Genomic DNA, 23,420 nt, shown 5'->3' with positions numbered 1-23,420 from the left:
GAAGATGCATTTCCATAATTATTTTTTTGCATAGCCTTACATTCTAACTCAGGAACAAATGTGTTTAGGATGCGTTCGAAGATACATTTTCAAATTACATGGATATTTTGGTTTTTCACAAGAGTATGATAGTATTCTTTAAGGTGTAATAAGCAATTCCAACAAAAAAATTGTTTGAATAACCCAAATTTAAAATTTAAATGGAATAGATAATTAATTTAATTTACATTAAAGAAAATATAGTTAATTCAAATAATTAAATTAATTGCAATTTTGATTGTAAATTTAATATTTTGACTGTGAACTAAATTTACTGTTTAGCACAATTTTACATGTGATAAAAGAAATGTCGTGTACATATATCATTTGTTATCATTATTACTTTTAAAAATTGGAGGTTATAGTTATATATGAAATTTAAATATCAAAATACTCCAAAAGGAAAAAAACTCACAAACTTGGCCTTAAATATTTCATAGTGATCTTACTCATTCTCATCTCTTTCTAACTTAGTTGCACACTCACACAAACACACCTACCAAACCGCCACCTGTTTCAACCATTAACGTGTCCAAAAAACAACACATACAACCTTAAAAAAAATGCAAAATCACCACCGCGCTCTCTCTATATAGAGACACCTTTTCTAAGTGCAAAACCATTCTAGTTCAATCTAACTTCTCTATCACTCTCTTGATAATGGAAACTCGAAAAACTCTCTCACCTTCCCCATTTTCTACCTTGTTGATTTTCTTCCTTATTGCCATTTCCTTGTGTGAAATAAAGGCATTATCAAGTGAGGAACACAGTACTGAGAAGGCTCACAGAGGACCTGTGGTGCAGAGGGATCAAAGGAAGATATTGTTTGATACTGAAGATGGAGAAATCTCTGCCACTAATGTTAAAGATGGACAAAACACACCGCATTATCATCTTCAGTTCTTTACATTGGAACCTAACTCTGTGTTTCTTCCTGTGCTTCTGCATGCAGCTATGGTCTTTTATGTTCATACAGGTACGTACCTTTCACAATAATACTTTGCTACTTCAGTTGTTTTCTATGAAGGCACGAACCCAAAACACAGACACCGATACGGATATCAGAAACACATATTTACTGAAAAAATTATCTTATCAGGGAGTGGAAAGCTGACATGGTCAAATGAAGATGGTACTGGTACAATGGATATACATGAAGGAGATGTATGTAGCCTAGGAGAAGGATCTGTTTTCTATATACACAGCAACTTGGAATCACAAAGGAATAAACTGAGAATATATGCAATGTTTACTAATACTGATGAAAGCACTTTTGTAAGGCTAAGCAAGTGTATTCTTCTTTTTAAATTAAAGCTTCTAAGTCTTGTTTGGTTGCAATTGTTCATGTTAATTATAAAAAATGCAGGATCCATCAATTGGTGCTTACTCAAGGGTCAATGAACTAGTCAAAGGCTTTGATAAGAATACCATTCAAGCAGCTTTTAAGGTATAGGCAAAAGCATAAAACTCAGACATAAATCACTTTTCAATCAAGCTACTTTTAGAAAGAAAAAAAATCAAAATCAATCAATTTTTTTAAGGTGCCGGAAGATTTGGCTGAGGCAATCACAGACAATAAAGAGGCGCCAGCAATAGTGCATGCAGTTCCAGTGAAGAAGCATAACAATGTCTTGGATTTGGAGACTTCATTTCTAAAATACTTAAGAGGCATTCAATCCAACTCCAAGGAGCTCAAAACATACAACATCTTTGATAATGACCCTGACTTCAGAGATGATTATGGTTGGACTTCAACAGTGACCAATAAGCAACTCAAACAATTAAAGCATCACAACATTGGATTTTTCATGGTGAATTTGACCATGGTCAGTGATCATATCATAGCTCCATTAATATTTAAAATTATACATTTAATTTATTGTTTGTGTTACATGTTTATTAAATTTGTTTTGTGAAAGGGATCAATGTTGGGGCCACATTGGAATCCATTGGCAACAGAAATAGCAGTGGTGTTGCAAGGGGAAGGTATGGTCAGAGTTGTATGTGGAAGCAACACTGATCACGAATGCGAAAACAAGAGGTTTAGAGTTAAGCAAGGAGATGTTTTTGTTGTGCCTAGGTTTCATGTAATGGCTCAAATGTCATTTGCTAAAGGGCCACTTGTTTTTATGGGATTCAGCACTGCTGCAAAGAAAAATCATCCTCAGTTTTTGGCTGGTAAAGGATCAGTGCTTCAAATTCTAGACAAACGGATAGTTGCTACATCTCTAGGTGTAAGCAAAATAGCCATTGACAAGCTTTTGGATGATCCGGTTGATTCGATCATTTTTGGGTGTAGTTCTTGCGCAGAGGAAGAGGAGAGGTTAATGGAGAAGGAACGAGAGGAAGAGGAAGAAGAAAGGAGAGAAAAAGAGGAAGAAGAAAAGAGAGAGGAAGAGGAGAGGAGAGAAAAAGAGCAAGAAAAGAGAGAGCAAGAAGAAAAGGAGAGGGAAAGAAGAAAAAGAGAAGAGGAGGAGGAGGAGGAAGAAAGGAAAAGTGAGGAAGAAGAAGCTAGAAGACAACAAGAAGAGAGGGAAAGGAGGAGAGAAGAGAAGGAAGCAAAGAGAGAGGAAGAGGCAAGGAGGGAGCAAGAAGTTAGAAGAGAGAAAGAATCTAGAAGACAACATGAAGAAGAGGCTGCAAGGAGAGAGGAAAAGGCAAGGAGGGAGCAAGAAGAAGTTAGAAGAGAGAAAGAAGAAGCTAGAAAACAAGAGCAGAAGGAAAGGAAGAGAGAAGAGGAAGCTGTGAGAGAAAGGGAAGAGGCGGAGAGGGAGCAAGAAGCAGCTAGAAGACAAAAGAAGGAGGAGAAGAAGAGAGAAGAGGAAGCTATGAGAGAAAGGGAAGAGGCGGAGAGGGAGCAAGAAGCAGCTAGAAGACAAAAGAAGGAGGAGAAGAAGAGAGAAGAGGAAGCTACGAGAGAAAGGGAAGAGGCGGAGAGGGAGCAAGAAGCAGCTAGAAGACAAAAGAAGGAGGAGAAGAAGAGAGAAGAGGAAGCTACGAGAGAAAGGGAAGAGGCAGAGAGGGAGCAAGAAGCAGCTAGAAGACAAAAGAAGGAGGAGAAGAAGAGAGAAGAGGAAGCTATGAGAGAAAGGGAAGAGGCAGAGAGGGAGCAAGAAGCAGCTAGAAGACAAAAGAAGGAGGAGAAGAAGAGAGAAGAGGAAGCAGAAGCAGAAGCTAGAGAAAAAGCTAGAGAACAGAAAGAAAAGAGAGAAGCAGCTAAAAGAGAACAAGAGAAGAGGGAAAAGAAAGAGGAGGAAGAAATGGAAAGGGAAAAGGAAAGGAAGAAAGAAGAGGAAGAGAGAGAGGAAGAAGAAGCTAGAAGAGAACAAGAGAAGAGGGACAGGAAAAGAGAAGAGAAGGAAGCTAGGAGAGAGGAAGTGAGGAGAAAAAAAGAGACAACAGAATGGGAATGGGAAGAAGAAGAAGAAGCAGCCAGAAGGCAACAAGAAGAAAGGGAGAGAAAAAGAGAGCAAGACAGTGGGAGTAGCTTTGAAGGAAGGAGAATTCTGAAGATGAGTAAGAGTGTGTGATTTGTGTCTCAACTTTCAAGAGGGTTCACTACTTATATGATGTGTATTAAAATATTAACTTGTTTATGCATATGTTTCTCTGTAACGTTTTCTGGTTGTTTGTTGCAAAACTTGAAGGTCTATGTTTCATGAACTTTGGTTGGCACTGATGTGTATGTATTAATTAGAATAAGAGCTACTGTTAAGTGCTCATGTAGTCATGTGTATTACAATAAAAACCTTCAATGTTTAATCTTTTCTTTTGTTATGCTCTGCAATCTCTGTTTTATGTGAGCCAGTTACAAAGTTGAAGGTCTATGTTTTATGAAGCTTATTGGACAGTAAATATATGTTTTTGTTACAATGTGCTACATATAAATAATAGAAATACTGCACTCCATATACTATCACATAGCGATTCACTAATACTAATACTAAAGGGTTGAGTTTCTATATAGTTATATGCCAAAAATTTATCTCTGATAAGAGATTCTCTTGAAAGAAGGGTAGTAGTTTTAATTTTTTTAGTGATTTTGACAGAAGGTAATTCTAAAGGGTTGAGTTTCTATATAGTTATCTGCCAAAAATTTATCTGTGATAACAGATTCTCTTGAAAGAAGGATAGTAGTTTTAACTTTTTTATTGATTTTGACAGAAGGTAATTCTAAAGGGTTGAGTTTTATCTGCTAAAAGTTTATCTGTGATAACAGATTCTCTTGAAAGAAGGGTAGTAGTTTTAATTTTTTTATTGATTTTGACAGAAGGTAATTCTAATAACAACATCTAAAGTATAGGTAACTTCTATTTAACTTCCACGTATCATCAAATTTATTTTGCAGGCTAAATGAGAGAAGATAACAAACATTGCATGTAACAAAATAAAATTGAATATTTATTTTCTTTCTTTAGAGGGTTGCTGTATAGTGCAAACAAGGAAGCCGTAAACAACCTCTCTGTATTAGAAAAAATAACGTATTTAACTATTTATGAATGTCTTGGCAACTAATGTTTGAAATAACCAAGTGAAAAAAACTTATTGCTACGGAGGTATAGCCCCATAGCAGCCATATAATCAAAATGAGGCAAAAAAAAATATTGGCAAGAATATCACTCACTGGCTGAGCTGGATATGTAAGAAACAACAACTGTTATGTCATCAAGCTTGCCACCATAAAACCGGTATCCAGCCTCGAGAGCAGCAGTTGAAAATGGCGAGTGCCTCTTCTTGTCGAGAGCTCGCTCTTGAGCCAACGTTGCTATTTTTTGAGCAGTTACTTGTGGTTCTAATCCAGCCCTAGTTGAACTTACAACCACACCAACAATATCATTGTTGTACAAGTTGTCAAATAAGCCGTCTGTTCCAGCAACAATGATATCACCTGGGGAAACAGGTATTGTAAAAACCTGCACATAAATTGATAAACTTGTTTTAAAGAAAAGAACATAATGATCTTCAATCTCCATTTAGTGATTTTAATGAGTAAATTTTACCTCGCCAGAGCTGGGTAGATCGCCTGTATTACCCCTCTCCAATTGATATGTGAAGTTGAAGTCGTGTTGTTGAACAGGAGACTTGAAAATGATGCTTCCACCTCTAATCACAATGAATCCACTGTCGCCCAAATTAATAGCATTTAGTGCCTGGGTGAAGACACCAACCACAAAGAATGAAACTTAGACTGTGATGTTAATATTCCTTGCATGAAAAGGGAAAACACTAATCAGACATATACTTTAAGAACTTAGAAACAGATAAGACAGCTTCAGACTTTTTCACTTACAACAGTCTTGTAGAGAACAGTAATGTAGCACAACTATTTCAGATTTAAGGCGTGTCCAATATCTGACAAGTATCAATATAAGAAGACAACACATGTTGTTACATTGGATCGTGTTTGTGCTTCTTAAGAAAGAACGATCACCAAAACATGAAGATTGAAGAAAAATGCATATCATAAGTCATGGATTCATGATCACGATTTTTATTAAACTGGACTTAATAAAAATGTAGAAAATTTCTATGTTGATGAAGATGAGAAGAAGAAAAAAATCCATCCAATGTTCAGTATGCAAGAAAAATGCTAATATTAAGTCAAAATTTACAAAACTGTTTTCACTGTCAAAAGTGTAGAATAAAAATGTAATACCTCATCAGTAAGAGCAATGATACAAGCAGTAGATGAACCCCTGGCCTTTGTATTTGAGTGAGCCTTCTCTAAAACCCTTACTGGATTAAAACAACCTTTGGGCTCCTCTTGAACTGCTCTTACTGAATTGGATATAAGTTCCTGGGCAAACAATCCTGCATTAACACCAACATCTGCCCAGCCACCTACACCATCTGCAACGCCAATTGCTTGTTCATCCGAGCAAATAAAATGAGCATCTTCTCCCCCTGTAGCAGCTTTAGCTGGATGTGGTAGGTAACATGATCCTGATAACATCTTCAATGGCTTGCGATCAAGTGTAGTGCTGAAAATACAAGTACTTAATAATGAGAAGTAAATGGTCTGTAAGACATAGTAGCATAAACTAGTATTTATAAGTGTATTCTTCTGCTATCAAAATATGTAACTAATCTAGGACAAAGGAAACTAGGGATCTCACATAAAAGCCATGACAACATGGAAAATAGAAACCATGTTTTTAAATTGAGGTTGTGGTAGTCCTCAATTTTCTACAATATCAAACAATGTGTTATGGTTCCTTGTCTTGGATCTTATTGACACAGTGCTAGATGTGTTAGAAGCTTTGCTTCGACCTATGGTGAAGGCAGAAGCGGACTTGTTCTTGAAAGAGTCTCTTCTTGAATTCACAAGTATTTTTGATAATAAGTATTGATGATTTTTATTGTCAATCTGAATGCCTTTAAATAGGCTTACAAAAGAAGAAGAGTCCTAATTGAATTAGGTCAGTATAGTAACTATTACTAGGAAAATTCTGTTCTAACCAGTAACCCCTAAATCTTATCATAAAAAATACAGAAATTCAAATTTAAAAACTCCAGTATGCTAACATATTAAAAGTAAAAATAATAATAAATCTAATTAAAATAACCAATCCTAATCAGCAGAACTAGAGGTCCATATCACAATGCAACGAAACCATAACTGCATATGAAATTTAAAACCTTATTGGAAATAGTAAGACTCACTTTTTTTAATATTAATGCAGAATGATCATTCTCCATTGGAATTGGTCTCTAAATTATATTATCTAACAACAACAGTTCATGCAAAAGCAGAAATTAAAATATAAAGAACAATAGTAATAATAACATACAGGCTAGGCAAAGTAGAGGAATTTTCCAATTGTTCATCAGGAGGACTGTTGTCAATCGAGAGATCATGTGCAGCCCCAGCTAAGCAGCAAGCAGAAGAAGAGCTAGATAAATTCTTCAACCATGGTTGATGAAGCAAACCCGAATTCTGAAGCCTCCAACTAGAATCAAAAGCGGAACGCCCGAAATTTAAAGGACCATACAAAAGTTGCTGTGGTCTTCTCAAACTCAAACTAGCTCTCACAAAGCGTTTATGAGTTCTTTCTTTAAAGTGCACACCAGCATGTTTTGTTGTTAAGTCATGAACACCGCCATAACTTGAAATCAAATCATCAACATAAACATCTCCCAACATAGCATTGGAAGATGAAGAAGCCATTAATTTTCTACCAACTTTCTTACTATTCAAGCAACTAGTCGAATTGGATAAAAAAGAAGTTGCAGACAACGATGAAAGAGGCAAAACAGGATTGTTGAATCTAGCAATTGACACTCTTTGTTTCCTTGTTATTGTTTCATGAATACCACAGTAAATTGTAGCTTTCAGCTTTGAGATATTACCACATAGCATCTTAATTACTCACTCGACCAATAATCCTAATTCCGAGAAAAAGCACATTCCTTTTTCACAGCAATACTTGCTTCAAGATAATTAAACTACACAGAAAAATTGAAAATTTAACAATTACAATTCAAAGTTAGCAACTATATATGAAAACGAACACATAGTGTAGAAAAAATAGGTTGTTAATCGCAGAAAACCGAAATACAGTAGAAAGAAAAGAGAAAAAATTGAATGAGAATTGATACCAATTGTGAAGGAGATGAAATGAGAGGTTTAGAGAGAGTTTGCGACTGCATCCACACAAACCCTAGAAAGTGGGGATTTGGGGATAGAATTTTTTAGAGTGTTTTTCAATTTAAAACTATTAATAAAACTCCTATTTGTCCGCGATTGGTATTTTTAAATTTTAAATTTATTAGAATTTTTATTTGTCCTTTTTTTCTGGCTATTGGATTTATGTATTTTTTTAATATATAAATAAGATTGTTTTATTTTTTTTTCAGAGATTATTTGGATTTATTCTTTGAATGTTTTATTTTTGTGTGCATGTGTTGGGTTGTCTTAGAGATATAACATCGACTTACTCGGTCTATCTTACCCAAATTAATGTCGGATAAATTAAGTTTACATTGTTAATCAATATTGATGATATATTTCATCATATCATACTAAAATTTATAAATTATTTGTATAACATGGTATAGTGATATATTCTGATTTAATGACAGTATAAAAAAATTTCATACGTTCAATGTGTCTCCATTAAACTCAAATATAAAAGGTTTAGACTTTTTTATAAATCTATTTAACTAAAAATATTAGATCATGACCATAAAAAATGCTTTTAAACATCAGACTGACCTAATTAAATAAACGTGAATAATTTTATTTTTATTATATTATATATTTTGTGTTTTGAATTAAAATACGAAGATAAAGCTTAATTATCTTGAAAAATATATGAAAATGAAAAAATCTTATAAATAATGTAATAAGTTGTTTTTATAAGCTCTTTTAAATAAATAGTAACACAAAATTTATGCTAATAGATAAATTCGAATGAGTCAATAAAGTATATATTTAGTCTTATTGATCTTTTTTGTTAGTCCATTTAATATTAGTTAAATTGCTTATTTATAAATATTCAAATGAAATAAATTTTAAGTATGCTAGTAAGTCAATCAAGCTTTCAAAAAGATTATACTCGTGTCTAAATATTAGTCTATAATATGATATATACTAGACTTAAACTTTGATTCTTTTTAATAGATCAAACTCAGACTTGTCAAAGTCTAACTCGGCCATGTTGTGATATAATCCAAGTTGTGTAGCTCAAGTCCAGAGTTAATTATGATTTAGGATTTGTTACTTAATATACAAGTTAGTTGTATATAAATAGACATATTTTGTAATTCAGTTTGTACAATCATATTAAGTAGTATCAATCCTTATTTTCATTCTCTCATTCTTTATCTCCTCACTAAAAGTGTCTCATGCACTAACAAATTTGTGTCTAGAGCTCCGGTTAGGTTCTTTGTCATGTTTTTAAGAATCACATGTTGGTGATCGTATTTTCGAGATCGTGGGTTGTAAATTAATCGTTGTAAAGATGAATGGTACTAATGACATTCATAATTCTCTTCTAATATTGACGGCATGAATTTGATCTGATTGAGAAAACGGCTGCAATCTTTATTTGGCTTTCATGAAAGCATGGAAGTGGTTTCTAATGACACCCTTTAGCTTGTTGAGAATGCAATTGATTCTTAAATAGTCGTGAATAAGGAGGCGAAGAAGAAACACTGCAAGGTCGCGTACTGCATTCAATCAGCGGTACATTCAGAGAACTTCGACAAGATCTCTCATGTTGAATCCGCGAATGAGGCATGGGATATTCTTGCCAGGTACTATGAAGGCATTGAGAAATTCAAAGTCGTCAAATTGCAGACTTTGCAACGGCAGTAAGAATTGTTGCATATGGGAGAAGATGAAAATATTGTAGGCTATGTGTCGAAGGTGTGGAATCCAGTTCACCTCATGAAGGGTTATGGTGAAACCCTAACTAATAAGGTGATAGTTAAGAAGGTAATGTGTATGTTAACCTCTCGCTTTGACCGCGTTATCGTAGCTATTCAAGAATCCAACAATCTTGAAAACCTGAAACTGAAAGATTTGGTTGGTTCGTTGGAGGCGCATGGGATTAGAATTCCCTGAAGGAAAGGGGTTCAAGATTCAATACAAGCACTGCAGGCTCGGGATTGGAAGAAGCATAATGGTTCCGACAAGTTCAAAGGCAAAGGAGACAAGACTCGGATCAAGAAGTTTTAGTCGAACCCTGAAAAGTATAAGGTCGATGATAGGGCTTATGAATCCTCGAAAAGAGGAGAAGGAAACTCATATCAGAAAGACAAAGAGAGAAAAATGTGTGCAGTTCTATAATTGTGAAAAATGGGGTCACTTGGCCAAGAATTGTTGGTATAATAAATACAATTGAGCGACAAAAGGCAAGGAGCAATGAGCGAACCTTGCATGCCAAGATTCAAATGATTATGAAGATGTGGTGGTTTTATGGCTACAATTATAGATGATCATGTCAACTCCAAGATCTGGTTCCTCAATTCGGGCTACTCGAATCACATGACTGGTCAAAAACTATGGTTAGCAGATTTCGACTTGTCGAAGAAGAGCAAGGCCAAACTTGCTGATAATAGCTCGTTGCAAGCAAAAGGTACTGGCGACATGGTTATTCAAATGAGAAATGAAGGAAAAGTTATGATTTAAGATATACTTTATGTACCTGGAATGAAGTATAATTTGTTAAGTGTTGGACAACTGGTCGAAAACGGTTTCTAAGTGATTATGAAAGATAGAGCCTTGGAACTGTTTGACACTCAAAATAATTTAGTCTTGAAATCTCCTTTCTCGAAGAATAGGACATTCAAGACCATGATCAGTTCGAATGAAGTACAATGTTTACAAATTGTTGTCGACCACAAGCATAGCTTGTTGTGGCATTTGAGGTTTGAAAATTTGAACTTTCGATCACTCAATCAACTAATTACTCATGATATGGTAATTGGTATACGAAGTCTTAAGTTGTCCGACAAACTCTGTGAAGGTTGCTTAGTCAGAAAGGAATCTAGAAAGTCTTTTATTTTGACTATGTCAATGAGATCCTACTGCATACTAGAAGTAGTATATTCAGATGTATGTGGCCCATTTAAGGATTATACCATTGGTGGAAATAGGTATTTTGTCTCATTTGTTGATGAGTATAATCGAAAGCTTTTGGTCTATGTGATCAAGCGAAAGGATGAAGTATTTGCAATCTTTAAGAGATTCAAAATACTTGTCTAAAACAAGAGTGAGAAGATGATCAAAGTTCTGCAAATAGATGGAGATGGTGAATACACATCCAATATGTTTGAAAAGTTTTGTGTAAAACATGGTATCGATCATAAGGTAACTGCTTCTTACACGCCTCAACATAATGAAACTGTCGAAAGAAGAAACAAGATCATATTGGATATGGCGAGATGCATGCTGAAGTAGAAGAATCTTCCAAAATCCTTATAGGGTGAAGCAGTCACCACTATTATCTACATTCTAAACATGTGTCATACCAAGAAGTTGAAGAATAAGGTTCTTGAAGAAGTGTGGAGTGGAAAACGACCATCAGTGAGTCATCTGAAGGCGTTTGACTATATTTATTACAAGCATGTTCCTGATGCTAGAAGAAGGAAGTTTGTTGACAATAGTGAACCTATGATTCTGGTAGGATATCATAAAACTGCTGCATACAGGTTATTCAATCCAATTAATCAGAAGACCATGATGAGTCGAGATATTTGAAATTCTAGTTATGCAATTGACAAGCCATTGATGAGCTACGATTTCGATGAAGCAAGTAATGATGTCAAAGTCGAAGATATTATCGATATTCTAGTCGAAGTCGAAGCAGCCGATGATATGCCTGACACAGTCAAGATTGAAGATGGTGTAGCTAGTACTAGTCAAAGACCTCAAAGAACTAGAGTTCATCCAACAAGACTTCAAGACTATGAAGTGATTGGTGATTATGAAGTCACACCAGATGGAGAATTTGTTCATTTCGCCTTACTTGCAGGTGTTGAGCCAATGAACTATAGTGGAGCCTTAAACGATAAACAATGGAAGTAAGTTATGGTCGAAGAGTTACAAGCAATTAAAAGAAACAACACATGGGAGTTAGTCAAATTACCAGCACATATAAAATCTATTAAATTGGAGTTGGTGTTCAAGTTGAAGCACAATATTGACGGGTCGATAGTAAGACATAAGGCGATATTGGTAGCTCAAGGTTTTCTTTAGAGAGAAAGAGTCAACTACTTAGAAGTATACATCAGTCGCAAGATTGGAGACTGTCAGATTGGTTGTATCCATGGCATGCAAGCAAGGATGGTCGATATTTCACTTAGATGTGAAATCAGTTTTTGAATGGTCCCTTAGACGAAGAAGTCTATGTCACGCAAACTCCTAGGTTTATGATACAGGAGGAAGCAAGGAAAGTGTATAAGTTGTACAAAGCGCTCTATAGCCTCAAGCAGACACCTAGGGTATAGAACAAGAAGATAGTCTCATAATTTGTCAAATTGGGATCCGTCAAAAGCAAGTTTGAGTATGGTGTATATGTTCAGGTTGTGGCACAAGATATAACAATCATTTACTTATATGTTGATGACTTTGTGGTAACTGGAAATAGCTTGAAGATCTTGTCGAAGTTCAAAGAGTTGGTGATGAGGGAATTTGAAATGTCGGATCTGGGAAAATTATCTTAGTTCCTAGGCATGGAATTTCAAATGTCGAAGCATGATATGGTGTTACATCAAAGAAAGTATGTCAAAGAGATACTCAAGAGATTCAGGATAGATGGTTTGACTCCTATATCTTCGCCCGTCGAATCAAATTTGAAGTTGAAGAAGCATGGAGAGAAAGAAAAATTTGATGCAACTTTGTTCAAACAAATTGTCGGATCACTAAGATATGTGTGCAACACTCGACCTGATATAGGTTTCTCAGTCGAATTAGTGAGCAGATAAATGAGTGAACCAATGGTGTCACTTATGAAGGCTGCAAGAAGAAACCTGAGATACTTAAAAGGATCGATAAACTATAGAATTCTATTTCGACGAGACTCTGAAAGCAAATAAGTTATGATTATATGTTATTCAGATGTTGGTTGGTGTGGAGATAAGGAAGATTGAAGAAGCACAATTGGTTATTTCTTTCAATCATTTGGTGTCTCAATCTCATGGTGCTCGAGAAAGCAACCAGTGGTGGCATTGTCATCGTGTGAGGCTGAATATATAGCATGATCCTATGTACCGTGTCAAGCAATTTGGATCAGATATGTGCTGGAAGAGATTGAGGTGGAAGCGAAGAAACCTATGGTGTTGCAAATCGACAACAAGCAGTCATAAATCTTGCAAAGAATCAAGTTTTGCATAAAAGGAGTAAGCACATTGAAATTAGATTTCACTTCTTAAAGGAGAAGGTAAATCGAGGTGAACTTGAAGTAAGACATTGCTCAAGTGAAGCACAGTTGACTGACATTTTCACCAAAGGATTGAAGATCGACAAATTCCATAATTTAATAAAGAAACAAGGAATAGTTCATATCGACTATGATTAGCATATGTTTGACAACTTGGATTATAGGGAGTATGATGTGATATAATCTAAGTTGTGTAGCCCAAACCCAAAGTTAATTAGGGTTTAGAGTTTGTTACTTAATATACGGTTAGTTGTATATAAATAGATATATTTTGTAATTCACTTTGTACAATAATACTAACCCTTATTTTTATTCTCTCGCATTCTTTCTTTTCTCATTAAAAGTGTCTCACACACTAATAAATCCAAACTACTCTCACTCCTAATTATCTTCTACTTTTTAATAAAATTTTTTTCTTCATTTTATATCAAAATTTAATTTGAAGATAATGATGTTACTTTTTTTTTTACAAAATAATGTTGTGGGTTATTTATACTCTTCATATACTCTCTTTTTTTATTGGAAAAAACTTTTCGTTTACTCTTGAAAAAGTTTAAAGTTTAAACTTGTTTATCAAATCATTATTAACTTAAATTATTTATTTAAAGACTCTTCAAATAAATATTAGGTCAGGTTAAATTTATTTATTATATATTTTTTGAACATAGTTAAATATCTTAGGTTGAGATTGTGATTACTTAAATTATTATTTTAATTAATTGAATATTATTGTTTTTTGGAACTGAGGAAATTCACAATTTGAATTGCTTATTTAATTGGAGTTTTTGATTAATCGAACTTATTAGTTTATTTCATACTTTGTGTTTAGGATTTATAGTTGAGTTATTTTTGCAACATTGTTCAAAAAAAAATTAAAATTAAAATCATTTATACCGTACAATATAGTCAAATACTGTCTCTATAGTCAAATACTGCACACGGATCCTAACCATTCATTTTAATAATTAAGTTATTCATTTTGTTTTTGTGCAAACAGATCAAATCGAGTGTTGGGTTAATCCTGTGATTTAATTTGGGAAGTAAAGGATAGATTCGGTTGGATTTGAATGATAATTTTGAATTCGTTAAAAAACATATCCAACCAAACTCAATTAATATTATTTTATTTATTTTTATTATGATTTGGCTGATCCATTATAAAATTTGAGTTCATAATATTGTCATATTATATTATTTTTATAATTTAATGACTGATTGTTCAACCTAAGATTTTTCAATGGATTGTTTGAAATATTACAAAGGTCCTAAAGTGGTTATATCTTGAGAAGTAATGAGACATTATCATAGTTTGGGGTGTACAATATCAATTCGGCCTTGTAACTCATCATCCTAACTTAAATGTGTTGGAACAAGATTTGTTCATGCCCTAAAAAGGTTTTGATGATAACAAAGTATTTAAAGAACAATATGATTTATTAATGGTTATTCTAGTGTGTGGGGTCAAAAGACATTAACCTTGATATAAATCAAGTTAATCACTTAGAAGAATCGTTAAAGAGAAGCAAGGTTGTTCTGAATAATCAGAACTAAATCCTTCAGACTCTGAATAGTCAACTCAAGTCTTTCAAATAACCAACCTTATTCAAAGATTAACAAGGTTCTGAAGACTCTAGCAATTTGAAGTAAGCGGACTTTGTCATAAGGAATAACACTGCAACTTTTGAACAAACACCATCAGCAGTTCTGAAGATTATACTTCAAAGGGTAATTGTCTATATCAAGTCAACAACTCTGAAAGTGTTCATCTAGATTAGTTCTAATCAAGACTCTGATATAAGTCAAGTTCGAAACATGTGAACCCAAGACTCTGAAATCTCATTCCAACCAGGTTCTGAAGACATACTTTAACCTCCAATCATGTTTTAACCAACTCTATAAAAAGCCTCTGACTCAAGAAGTTAAGTATAAATATAACAATGACTCAGATCAAGCTTTAACAAATGTCTACAAGAAAAATCTTTGGACATAAGTTATCTAAAGAAGATCACGTGACAACGGGATACTACTTTATGTCAAATCAAAGATAAAGTAGCATTGTTAGAATCTGATCTCTTCAACTGCTCTGAACTCTACTATGTTCCTCTCAACTCCTTTATGCTAGCTAAGTTTAAAGTACACTTAATGTGCTCTAGCTAAAGACCTTCAACTATTACTTGTACCATTGGTAGTTTCAATCTTCAACGGATCTATTCTCATTATCTATATAAGAAGAAGATTGAAAACATTCAAAGTCTATCTCTAACCAAGAGTGAACGAGGTTGAAGAAAATGTGATTGTGTTGACAAAAAAGTGATACCAGTTCACAATATTGGTTGAGGGAGAAAGAGTGAGAGAGAGAAAGATTGTGTTTGTACATAAAACACATATAAAAGAAACACACACAAAATGGAAAATATAACCACAGGGATTAAATGTGTGAGAGTAGAGTGAAAATGATCAAGAAGATCGTCAGAACAGAAAGGCATAACAAAGAATGAAATATGCGCTCAAAGAGAAGAAGATCGAAAACTTCAGTCTTCCACACTTAGAAGCAATCAACTTATATTATGTTCAACAATGTGTAAACTTTGTGTATTTGCTTAACTAAGAAGCACACACATAAACAGAAGGTTAATACCAAACTCTTTTGTTAAGAAAATCTGAAGACTCTGACCATTGTGCTTAGAGTAAGTTTCTTTCCTTTAGATTGAGAAAAGAAGTCTCTTGATGGATGATTGAGCAAAGAAGTATCTTTCTGGATAGATTGAGCATTGAAGTCTCATGCTTGTGGGCAGAGCAGGAAGTCATGAACGGGTTATTTAGGCATTGAAATCTCATGCTTGCAGGTAGAGCATAAGTCTCTTTCAAGGATTGGTTTAGTATTAAAGTCTCATGCTTTAGGAAAGAGCAAAAGTCTCTTTTTGTGGGGTTAAGTAGGAAGTCCTGAATGCGTTGTTCAGACAATGAAGTCTATTGCTTGAGGGCTCGAGCATAAGTTTTTTTCTAGGTTGATTGAGCAAATTGTAATCTGAGTGATTATAGTGAAAATCTCTTTTGCTTCAAGGGGACTAGACTACTCTCGGTTTGAGAGAAACCAGAATATATTATGTGTCTCTCTATTTACTTTTACATTTATATTCCAGTATGCAACAAACTCTGAAGTCATACTCTAATCTGATTCAAACTCTTACTTAGATTAGAATCTGAGTTTGACCTCTCAGGTTCGGAACAGGTTTAAGAAAAAGAAGTAAAATTTCCTATACACAATTCAACCCCCCCTTTTTATGTATATTTTCTCACCTTCAAAATATAATAAACCTGATTCAACTAGATCCAAAAAAATTATGGACAAAATTCTAGGGACAAAATTAGATACATATTCATAATATCTACTCACTAATTAAAATAGATTCACTAAAAAGTTATAAACAAACTAGTTAATAAAGAGAACATGGGGAGGGGATGAACAAGGCAAATGCATACGTTTCACTCATTGTTTCTTATAAGTTGCTCTTTTATGTGTTCAAACATCCCTCTTTCAAATATGGTGCTCCTTCTTCAGATGTATTACTCGGATCCTTAGAGTCTCCCTTTATAACATGTGATTTTGCGTGGAATGTGTATTGGGTTAACAAATGTGACATAAGGGGTCATGAGATTTAACTATGCTCTCTGAATTTCAAAAAATTAAATACCCATTTTTGGAATGGTTGTTATATTATATTGATGATAGTTTGTCATTACATGGTTTTTATGAGTATTTATGATGAATTAGATGAAATCTCAAGTGAAAGATGATCTAAATATGAAGAAGTATGAAGAAAATGAAGAAGTCAAAGAAACAGAGCAAAACTAAGAAATCGGAAAGAAACTATGAAGAAACGAGCAATTTTTAGAATAATTTACATCTTGAGATTTGTCCAGCAAATTGATAATATATGGAGTTCTGTAACTCGTTTTGACGTGGGATTTTTTGAAAAATAAATCTAAGAGAAATATCTTCATTCTTGAATAACCACACCGTGATGGAAAGTATCATGCGCATAATGCAGCATGTTCAAAATCGCGTGTGCGATGGAATAATGACACGCATGATGGTACCTCTTTTAGCCTTTTTCTGACGCGTTTCTGATCCATCCTACTTTAAAAGGGGATTTTCTGTATTTTTTCAAGGGGAGAGCAAGGGTTACAAAATTTGATACTGGGAGCATGAATTTACAGCATCAAAAGGTGATTTTCAGAGCATTGGAAGTCATTGAAGGTCAATCCTTCAAGGAAATTCATAAGATATTCTTCTTTATTCAATTGGTATTGTAAGTTTAGCTATGAGTAGCTAAGTTTCTATAGGTTAGGTTGTATGATGATGAACCTTATTCAATCTTGTTGGTATTATATGTTGGTTTGACTTTGTATGAATCCTATGAATTATAATCTTATTCGGTTATTTCTTAATCTTAATGCTTTTTATTTGAGATACTCTGTTAATTTGATATTAGACACATATGGATTACTGACCATTAACCTATGTGTTGAACTTATGACAATTGTTCTACTTACGTTGGTTGAATAGGGATAGAAGACCCTAAGTAGTGGCCTATGGAATTAACGTTATGTACATCGTCTAACCTTGCTTACACTGGCAGACTATGGATAAAGAGCTTCGAGTAGTGGTTAGTGAGTTTTTTCATGAGGGATCGACTATAACGGTTTTGTTAGTTCGCCGTGAGATTATAAGGATTAGAAAATTCATACAAGGCATCATACATCAACAAAAGAGGATAAGGGGATTCTAATACACAACCTAACTGTCTTAATATTTCTATTTTAAACTCGTAATTTATTTTCTGTACTAAAACTTGAATCCCCAATTTAATATTTTTCCTTTATATTGCATAATTGTGGGCTTGTTCGAACACAATCCATGTGGATTCGATCTTTTATTACTATGACACTATTGATACACTTGCCGAGAAGTCATCAAGTTTTTTGCATCGTTGTCGGGGATTGTTGATATTTTAACAAGGCAACACTTGTGTAATGTTTAATTTCATTTTTTTGTTTATTTTTAATTTTGTTTTCAATTATAAATTTTTTTTTGTAATTAGTTTTTTTTATTCTTAAATTTTCTTTCATACTTTTTTTTTAGTTTTATTTTTGTTACATTTTTTTATGTAGTTCAATGCTACTAAGGTATTTTTCTTTTTGTTTTGTATGTGAGGTCAAGATAATCATGCAAGATGACGTTTATGCTACGTTTGCAAAATTTGAAGCTTTTACAAAGGAACTTACAATAAAATTGCTCATTTTGGAAAATGCTAGAAATTATTCAGAACTAGAACCTTACATCAACCCTGATCATTCATAGGAAGAGGGTTCATCATCTCAACTTAAAGAAACTTGTACTCAATTAATAAAGATGACTCAAATTTGTTTTGAGAAAATCAACAGGCATCAAGAAACTGTGCTAAATGATATGGAAACGTCCTTCTAGAAGTTAGAGATGCAACATGGTCAAATATCCAGCCAGTTGGTATTAAAATTGAGAATTTTTTTTACCCAAATACTCATAATTTTCAAAAAAAAAATCCCAAAATAACTCTGATTTCAAAAAAATCCTAAACTACCCCACTTTTAAGAGAAGGCGTCAGACCAATTGGCGTCATCTCCTAAAGTTAGAGAGGAGGCGCCAATTGGATTGGCTAGGGCATATGGTGCAGCCAATCCAATTGGTGCCCATGTATTACTTTTGAGATGAGGCGCCAATTGGTCTGGCGCCTTAGTGTAAGGTGCAATTTTTTTGTTATAAATAAAGGTGTTGTGTGAATCATTTTTCCACATCTCATTTCATCATTTTGCAAACATATTTGGTGTTCGTCGCCGCTATGGAAAGATGATTTACTCTAGAGACAAACCTTAGATGTTGATGCTCTTCTAGAACATCACTACTTTCGATCAACTAAAGAGGGAACTGGTTTGTTGGTTAGATGGAAAAATACCAGAAGGAAAAAAATTAGAAGTATTGAGAGACTCAACAATATATTTGGTTGGGTGCGAATCAAAATTGATAAGGATGCTAGGGGAAATGATGTTTGGATGAGATGACATCAGTTTGATTGTTGTAATCAGTTAGAAATATTATGTTTTAAGTTTGCTTATGTTGTAGTGGCCTTGTAAACATCAGATAGATGACTGTAAGCGTCCTGACGAGTATGTGCGCATGCTGAAATGACATGGGAGCAAGGAATGTGGAAGGCTTGTAACTTTCCATAGTCGCACCAACTTCAGTTTAGTTTGACAGCATAGGATAAATTTGGCATCCCCTCATTGTGGTCCATTGTTTCCTATACGCTGAAATTTTTCCTATGATGGTCAAAGACTGTTGTAGCGAGAAATTCATGATCATCAAGCTATTGACAAGATAGAGATCAAATAACAAGAGTCGCCACCGCGCTTTTATTGTTTCCAAGGGAAAAGGGAAAAAGTACGAACAAAACTCAACAGTAAGAAGTTTTCAAATCAAAACTAATAAAAAGTCAGAGATTACAGGTAAGGGGTTGGTTACACAGAGGGAAGGTGTTAGCACCCAAAGTGTAATATGTACTTCTAGGGAGAGCCCTTTTTGTGTGCATATGTACTTGATATAAAGTGATGTTTACAAACAAATAGAATGGGGGGATGAGAAAAGAATTCATTAATTATATTTTTGTGTTTGACAAGACCTTCGGTCTTGTGCCTACGTACCAACATAAAAATGAGGGATCAAAACCTCGTAGTTTATGATACAAATTTCAAAGTGGATGCATTGTTTTTAATAAAAATTGAGTTTGAAAGGCACAAAGGCCTAAAAATGGTTTGAATGAGTTAGTTCTTTTTGGATTTTTGAAAGTTTAAGTCAAGTATAGTTAAGTCTATTTAAAAGTATGATTTAAGAAAAGAAGTTTGAAAATGCAATGGCATAAAGCCAAAGTTTCTATCTTTTTGCAAAAGTAGTATAAGTTTAGAACAAAAGTAGTTCACACAAAGAAGATTTTGAAAAATAGAAGGAGAGATTTTGAAATTAAAGAAATGGGGGAGAAGATGAAGAGACTACCCTATGTACAAAATTAAAAATTTAGAGTTGAAAAGATCTGACCAAATGGGTAACAATCCAATAGACAAGAATGTCAATAAAAACTCAGAATTCCCTTGGACTTTTAGAATCAAGCAACACACAAATGCACAATTATATTATCTTGAAGAGCAATGTATCAAATAAAGATGGCCACATCCAAGCTTATCCATTCCATGATCTTCTTCAAAGTAACCCGTGTAACAGATGAATTCCACAAGTCACAGGTTCAAAATAACAACTTCACAATGATCATGTTGCAGATGAACTTAGAGATGTCTTAAAATATGTATCAAATGAATTTCAAATTGCAAGCACTTAGTTCTTCAACAAGTTGGCATTGGCCAAGTCCTTTAGCATAGGAAGGTTGCCTAGATTCTAAGTCCATTTGTCCAAGATCAAGCCAACAGTCCACTCGAAAGTTTTTTAGGGTTTTTGTTATTATTATGTATATTAATGGTCAAAGACCACACAAACAAGCAAAGTATACACAAAGAAAAATATATCACACAATATGGTTCAAATGGACAAAGTGAAAATTGCATTAACATAAACAATTACAATGATATGAACAATGGCAAATGAATAGGGGAAAAATTAAATGGCATTAAAGTAAAGGACTTGAAATTAAAAGTTAGTAGTTAATTGATTAGAAGTTAGTATTGTTTTGCTTTTGCTTTTCATTTTCAAGACATTCTTTGGAGAACACTCAATCCACTTATCACAAGCATGAATCCTTGAGCCAAAACATCTTCCAAAGGAAGGAAAGAAAGTCAAGTTTCCACACAATACCATGAAAGAGGGGAGACTTACAATCTCACTAACTAGAATGCTTATGCCTTTTATGTCACAAATTTAGCACTATGTTAATCAATCGTAATTGGACTTATGTAGAAGTCACAACTATTTGAGGTCGGACAATAGAATTTTGGTGTTAATGCATGTTAGAGACATAGTATAATGGATTATGCTCATGAAACATACCACACACAAAAAGAATATGCAAAAGGTGTGGCCTAATCTCATTCATACTCATGTCAATTTTTCAATCAACTAGCCTTAGGATTATGAGATATCATAGGCCAAATGGAATAAATGAATGAAGAAAGGGAATAAGATGAAGTAGGAGGGGAATGGATTAAATCACAAATTTGTCAAAGGAGGACTTTTACCAAATTAATATCATCCATTCATTTTGGGAGATGGAATGTACATTCCATCAATCCCATAAATTCAATGATATTAATTTGACAAAGTCAAATCAACCTTGACCAAGATCCGCCAACAAGAGTCAAACATAAACAAGTCATAACAATTGGTCAACAAATTTATTTGGTATTTATTCAAATTAAAATACTAAAATAGTGCATTTAAATTAAATATGGTTTGTCAAATTCCTAAAATCTCATCATAACACTAAAGAAATGACCATGAGATTTATCATAGGTCAAACAAGGTCAAAGGACCCTTGAGAAAAAAATTCATAATTTTTGGACATTTAAAAATATTTTTAAACAATTAAAAACAAATGCAAAATCAATTAATTCATGAAAAATATTAATAATGATCCAAAAAATAATTTTAATTCAGAATATGAAAGAGAAAAATATTTGATTTTTTTTTGTGAAAGTCCCATATTTTTTGGATCAATATTGAATTTAATATGAATTATTGAAAATAATGCAATTAAAATGAAAAATAAAATATCAGAAAAAATGTGGACCACTTGATCTCCCTCATTAATTGAGGTGACAGATCAAGTGGCCAGAAACGCGCTATCCACGATGGACATGAGTCAGCGCGCCATAACATTGATATTCAAAAGGAACGATCGTGATTAAAACAAATTAGACAGATCCTATGGTTGAGAGAGATGCCAACACATCGCCGGAGCTGTAGCTCTGATCTTCTTCTCCGGTGGACCTCACCGGACTGGTCCACCTTCAACCATCACCAAAATTAACAACAAGGACATGATTTCAAAGTAAAAATGACATTGAGTTCGAATCTGGCCTCAATTCACTCTAACTCCAAGTATACTAAGAGATACATGGAGTTGAAATTTGAGGTACATGAACTGAGTTGCTTCGATTTGACCTCAAAGTAACTCAATCTTCTTGCCTACATTGGTAGGACTTCAGACAACCAAAGAATCAATAGAATTGAGCAAGAATTTGAGAGAATCGAAAAGATTAAAATTTCTGGAAAATACCTTCAATGGAGGTCTGGATTCAACTGATCTTGCTCTTGCTCGTGCTTGATCTCACTTCAAATACTTGCAGAAGAATGATTGAATGCTCAAAAGGCTATGGATTCCTGGAGATTTGAATTTCAAAACAGTGGAAATTTAACCTCAAATTCAAATGAATTTCTCAGGTTTATCCTTTGCATTGTGAGGGTTAGAGATGGGGGATCAAAGCTGGCGCGAATGTCTCTTCATTGTTGAGCATATGAGGCTCTATTTATAGTTGAATCCATTGCTTTTTGCACACTTGAATTCACTTTCCAAATTTGGTCATTGATGATGCATGGGTGCATGGGCACGCATAAGCCCATAAAATCATTGCCATAAGTCCACAAATGAATGTTAGATAGTCTGAATTCAGCTTGGATTGCAAGGCAAGTGTATATTTTGATTTGAAGTTTGATCCTTGCCAAGTGATGACACCATGTTTATGCCATGCCCAACCTATGCATTCCTTGTCCAAAATAAATGAACTTGAGCTCTTTGGAAAGGTGAGATCATGAGGAAAAACTTTCATGTTCAACACTTTTCCATTTGAAGTTTGTAACTTGAAGAAATTTGAGGTGGAAGTTTGGAAATTTTTGACATATCAAATTTTTTCTAAGTGTCAAGTCATATGTCTCAATATTCCACCTTGCTTAACCTTTTATATGAGTTTCAAATGAGAAAAGTGTCTTCATCAAAGTTGTATTTCTCTCAAATACCTTCAAAATGGTCACTAATTTCATGTCATTTGATTTTGAAATGATAGAGTTATGCATTTTTGAAGTTTGGAAAAATCATTTGATCAATGGTATAGGTCAAAAGTGACATATAATGTAACCTCATATCACATGCTCAAAAACGTTGAATTAGCTCCCACTTCAAACATCAAAGTTAAAGTAGACACATTGAATTTGATTTTTCAACTTGGAAATCTTTCATCTCATAAAAATTGAGAAAGTTATGGCCTTGAGAAGTTGACTTTCAAATTAGGGTTTAGACAAAATGACCTATAATGTTTCAACATAGAAAATGATTTTCCAAGCAAAACTAGCTCTAGGGAGAAACATGAAAGTTGTCTGGAATGTCATTTAGAGTAATTTTTCTCTTGGAATAATTTTCATATGGTGAAAATTGTAGGAGATAAGGTCTAGGGAGA

The 23,420-nt window shown here is 33.9% G+C and overlaps 2 protein-coding genes across 2 annotated transcripts; one reads left to right on the top strand and one right to left on the bottom strand.

The window, feature by feature from the left end:
• Nucleotides 1–521: 521 nt before the first annotated feature.
• LOC127120273 (vicilin-like seed storage protein At2g18540) lies at nucleotides 522–3,816 on the top strand. Its single transcript, XM_051050683.1, has 5 exons — nucleotides 522–1,015; nucleotides 1,139–1,314; nucleotides 1,406–1,486; nucleotides 1,581–1,865; nucleotides 1,959–3,816. The coding sequence occupies exons 1-5, from the start codon at nucleotides 700–702 to the stop codon at nucleotides 3,567–3,569; spliced, it is 2,469 nt and encodes an 822-aa protein (XP_050906640.1). The 5' UTR covers nucleotides 522–699; the 3' UTR covers nucleotides 3,570–3,816.
• A 603-nt stretch (nucleotides 3,817–4,419) lies between these two features.
• Nucleotides 4,420–7,775, bottom strand: LOC127120274 (probable protein phosphatase 2C 80). The gene is made up of 5 exons (XM_051050684.1): nucleotides 7,639–7,775; nucleotides 6,831–7,485; nucleotides 5,696–6,020; nucleotides 5,040–5,189; nucleotides 4,420–4,952 (listed from the first exon to the last, which is right to left on the bottom strand). The coding sequence occupies exons 2-5, from the start codon at nucleotides 7,397–7,399 to the stop codon at nucleotides 4,656–4,658; spliced, it is 1,341 nt and encodes a 446-aa protein (XP_050906641.1). The 5' UTR covers nucleotides 7,400–7,485; nucleotides 7,639–7,775; the 3' UTR covers nucleotides 4,420–4,655.
• Nucleotides 7,776–23,420: the final 15,645 nt, after the last annotated feature.

The sequence above is a fragment of the Lathyrus oleraceus genome, chromosome 2 (assembly GCF_024323335.1).
Source record: "Lathyrus oleraceus cultivar Zhongwan6 chromosome 2, CAAS_Psat_ZW6_1.0, whole genome shotgun sequence".
NCBI classification, from domain to species: domain Eukaryota; kingdom Viridiplantae; phylum Streptophyta; class Magnoliopsida; order Fabales; family Fabaceae; genus Lathyrus; species Lathyrus oleraceus.
The sequence above is the reverse complement of the archived record's forward strand: the minus strand, read 5'-3'. Positions and strand labels throughout refer to the sequence as shown.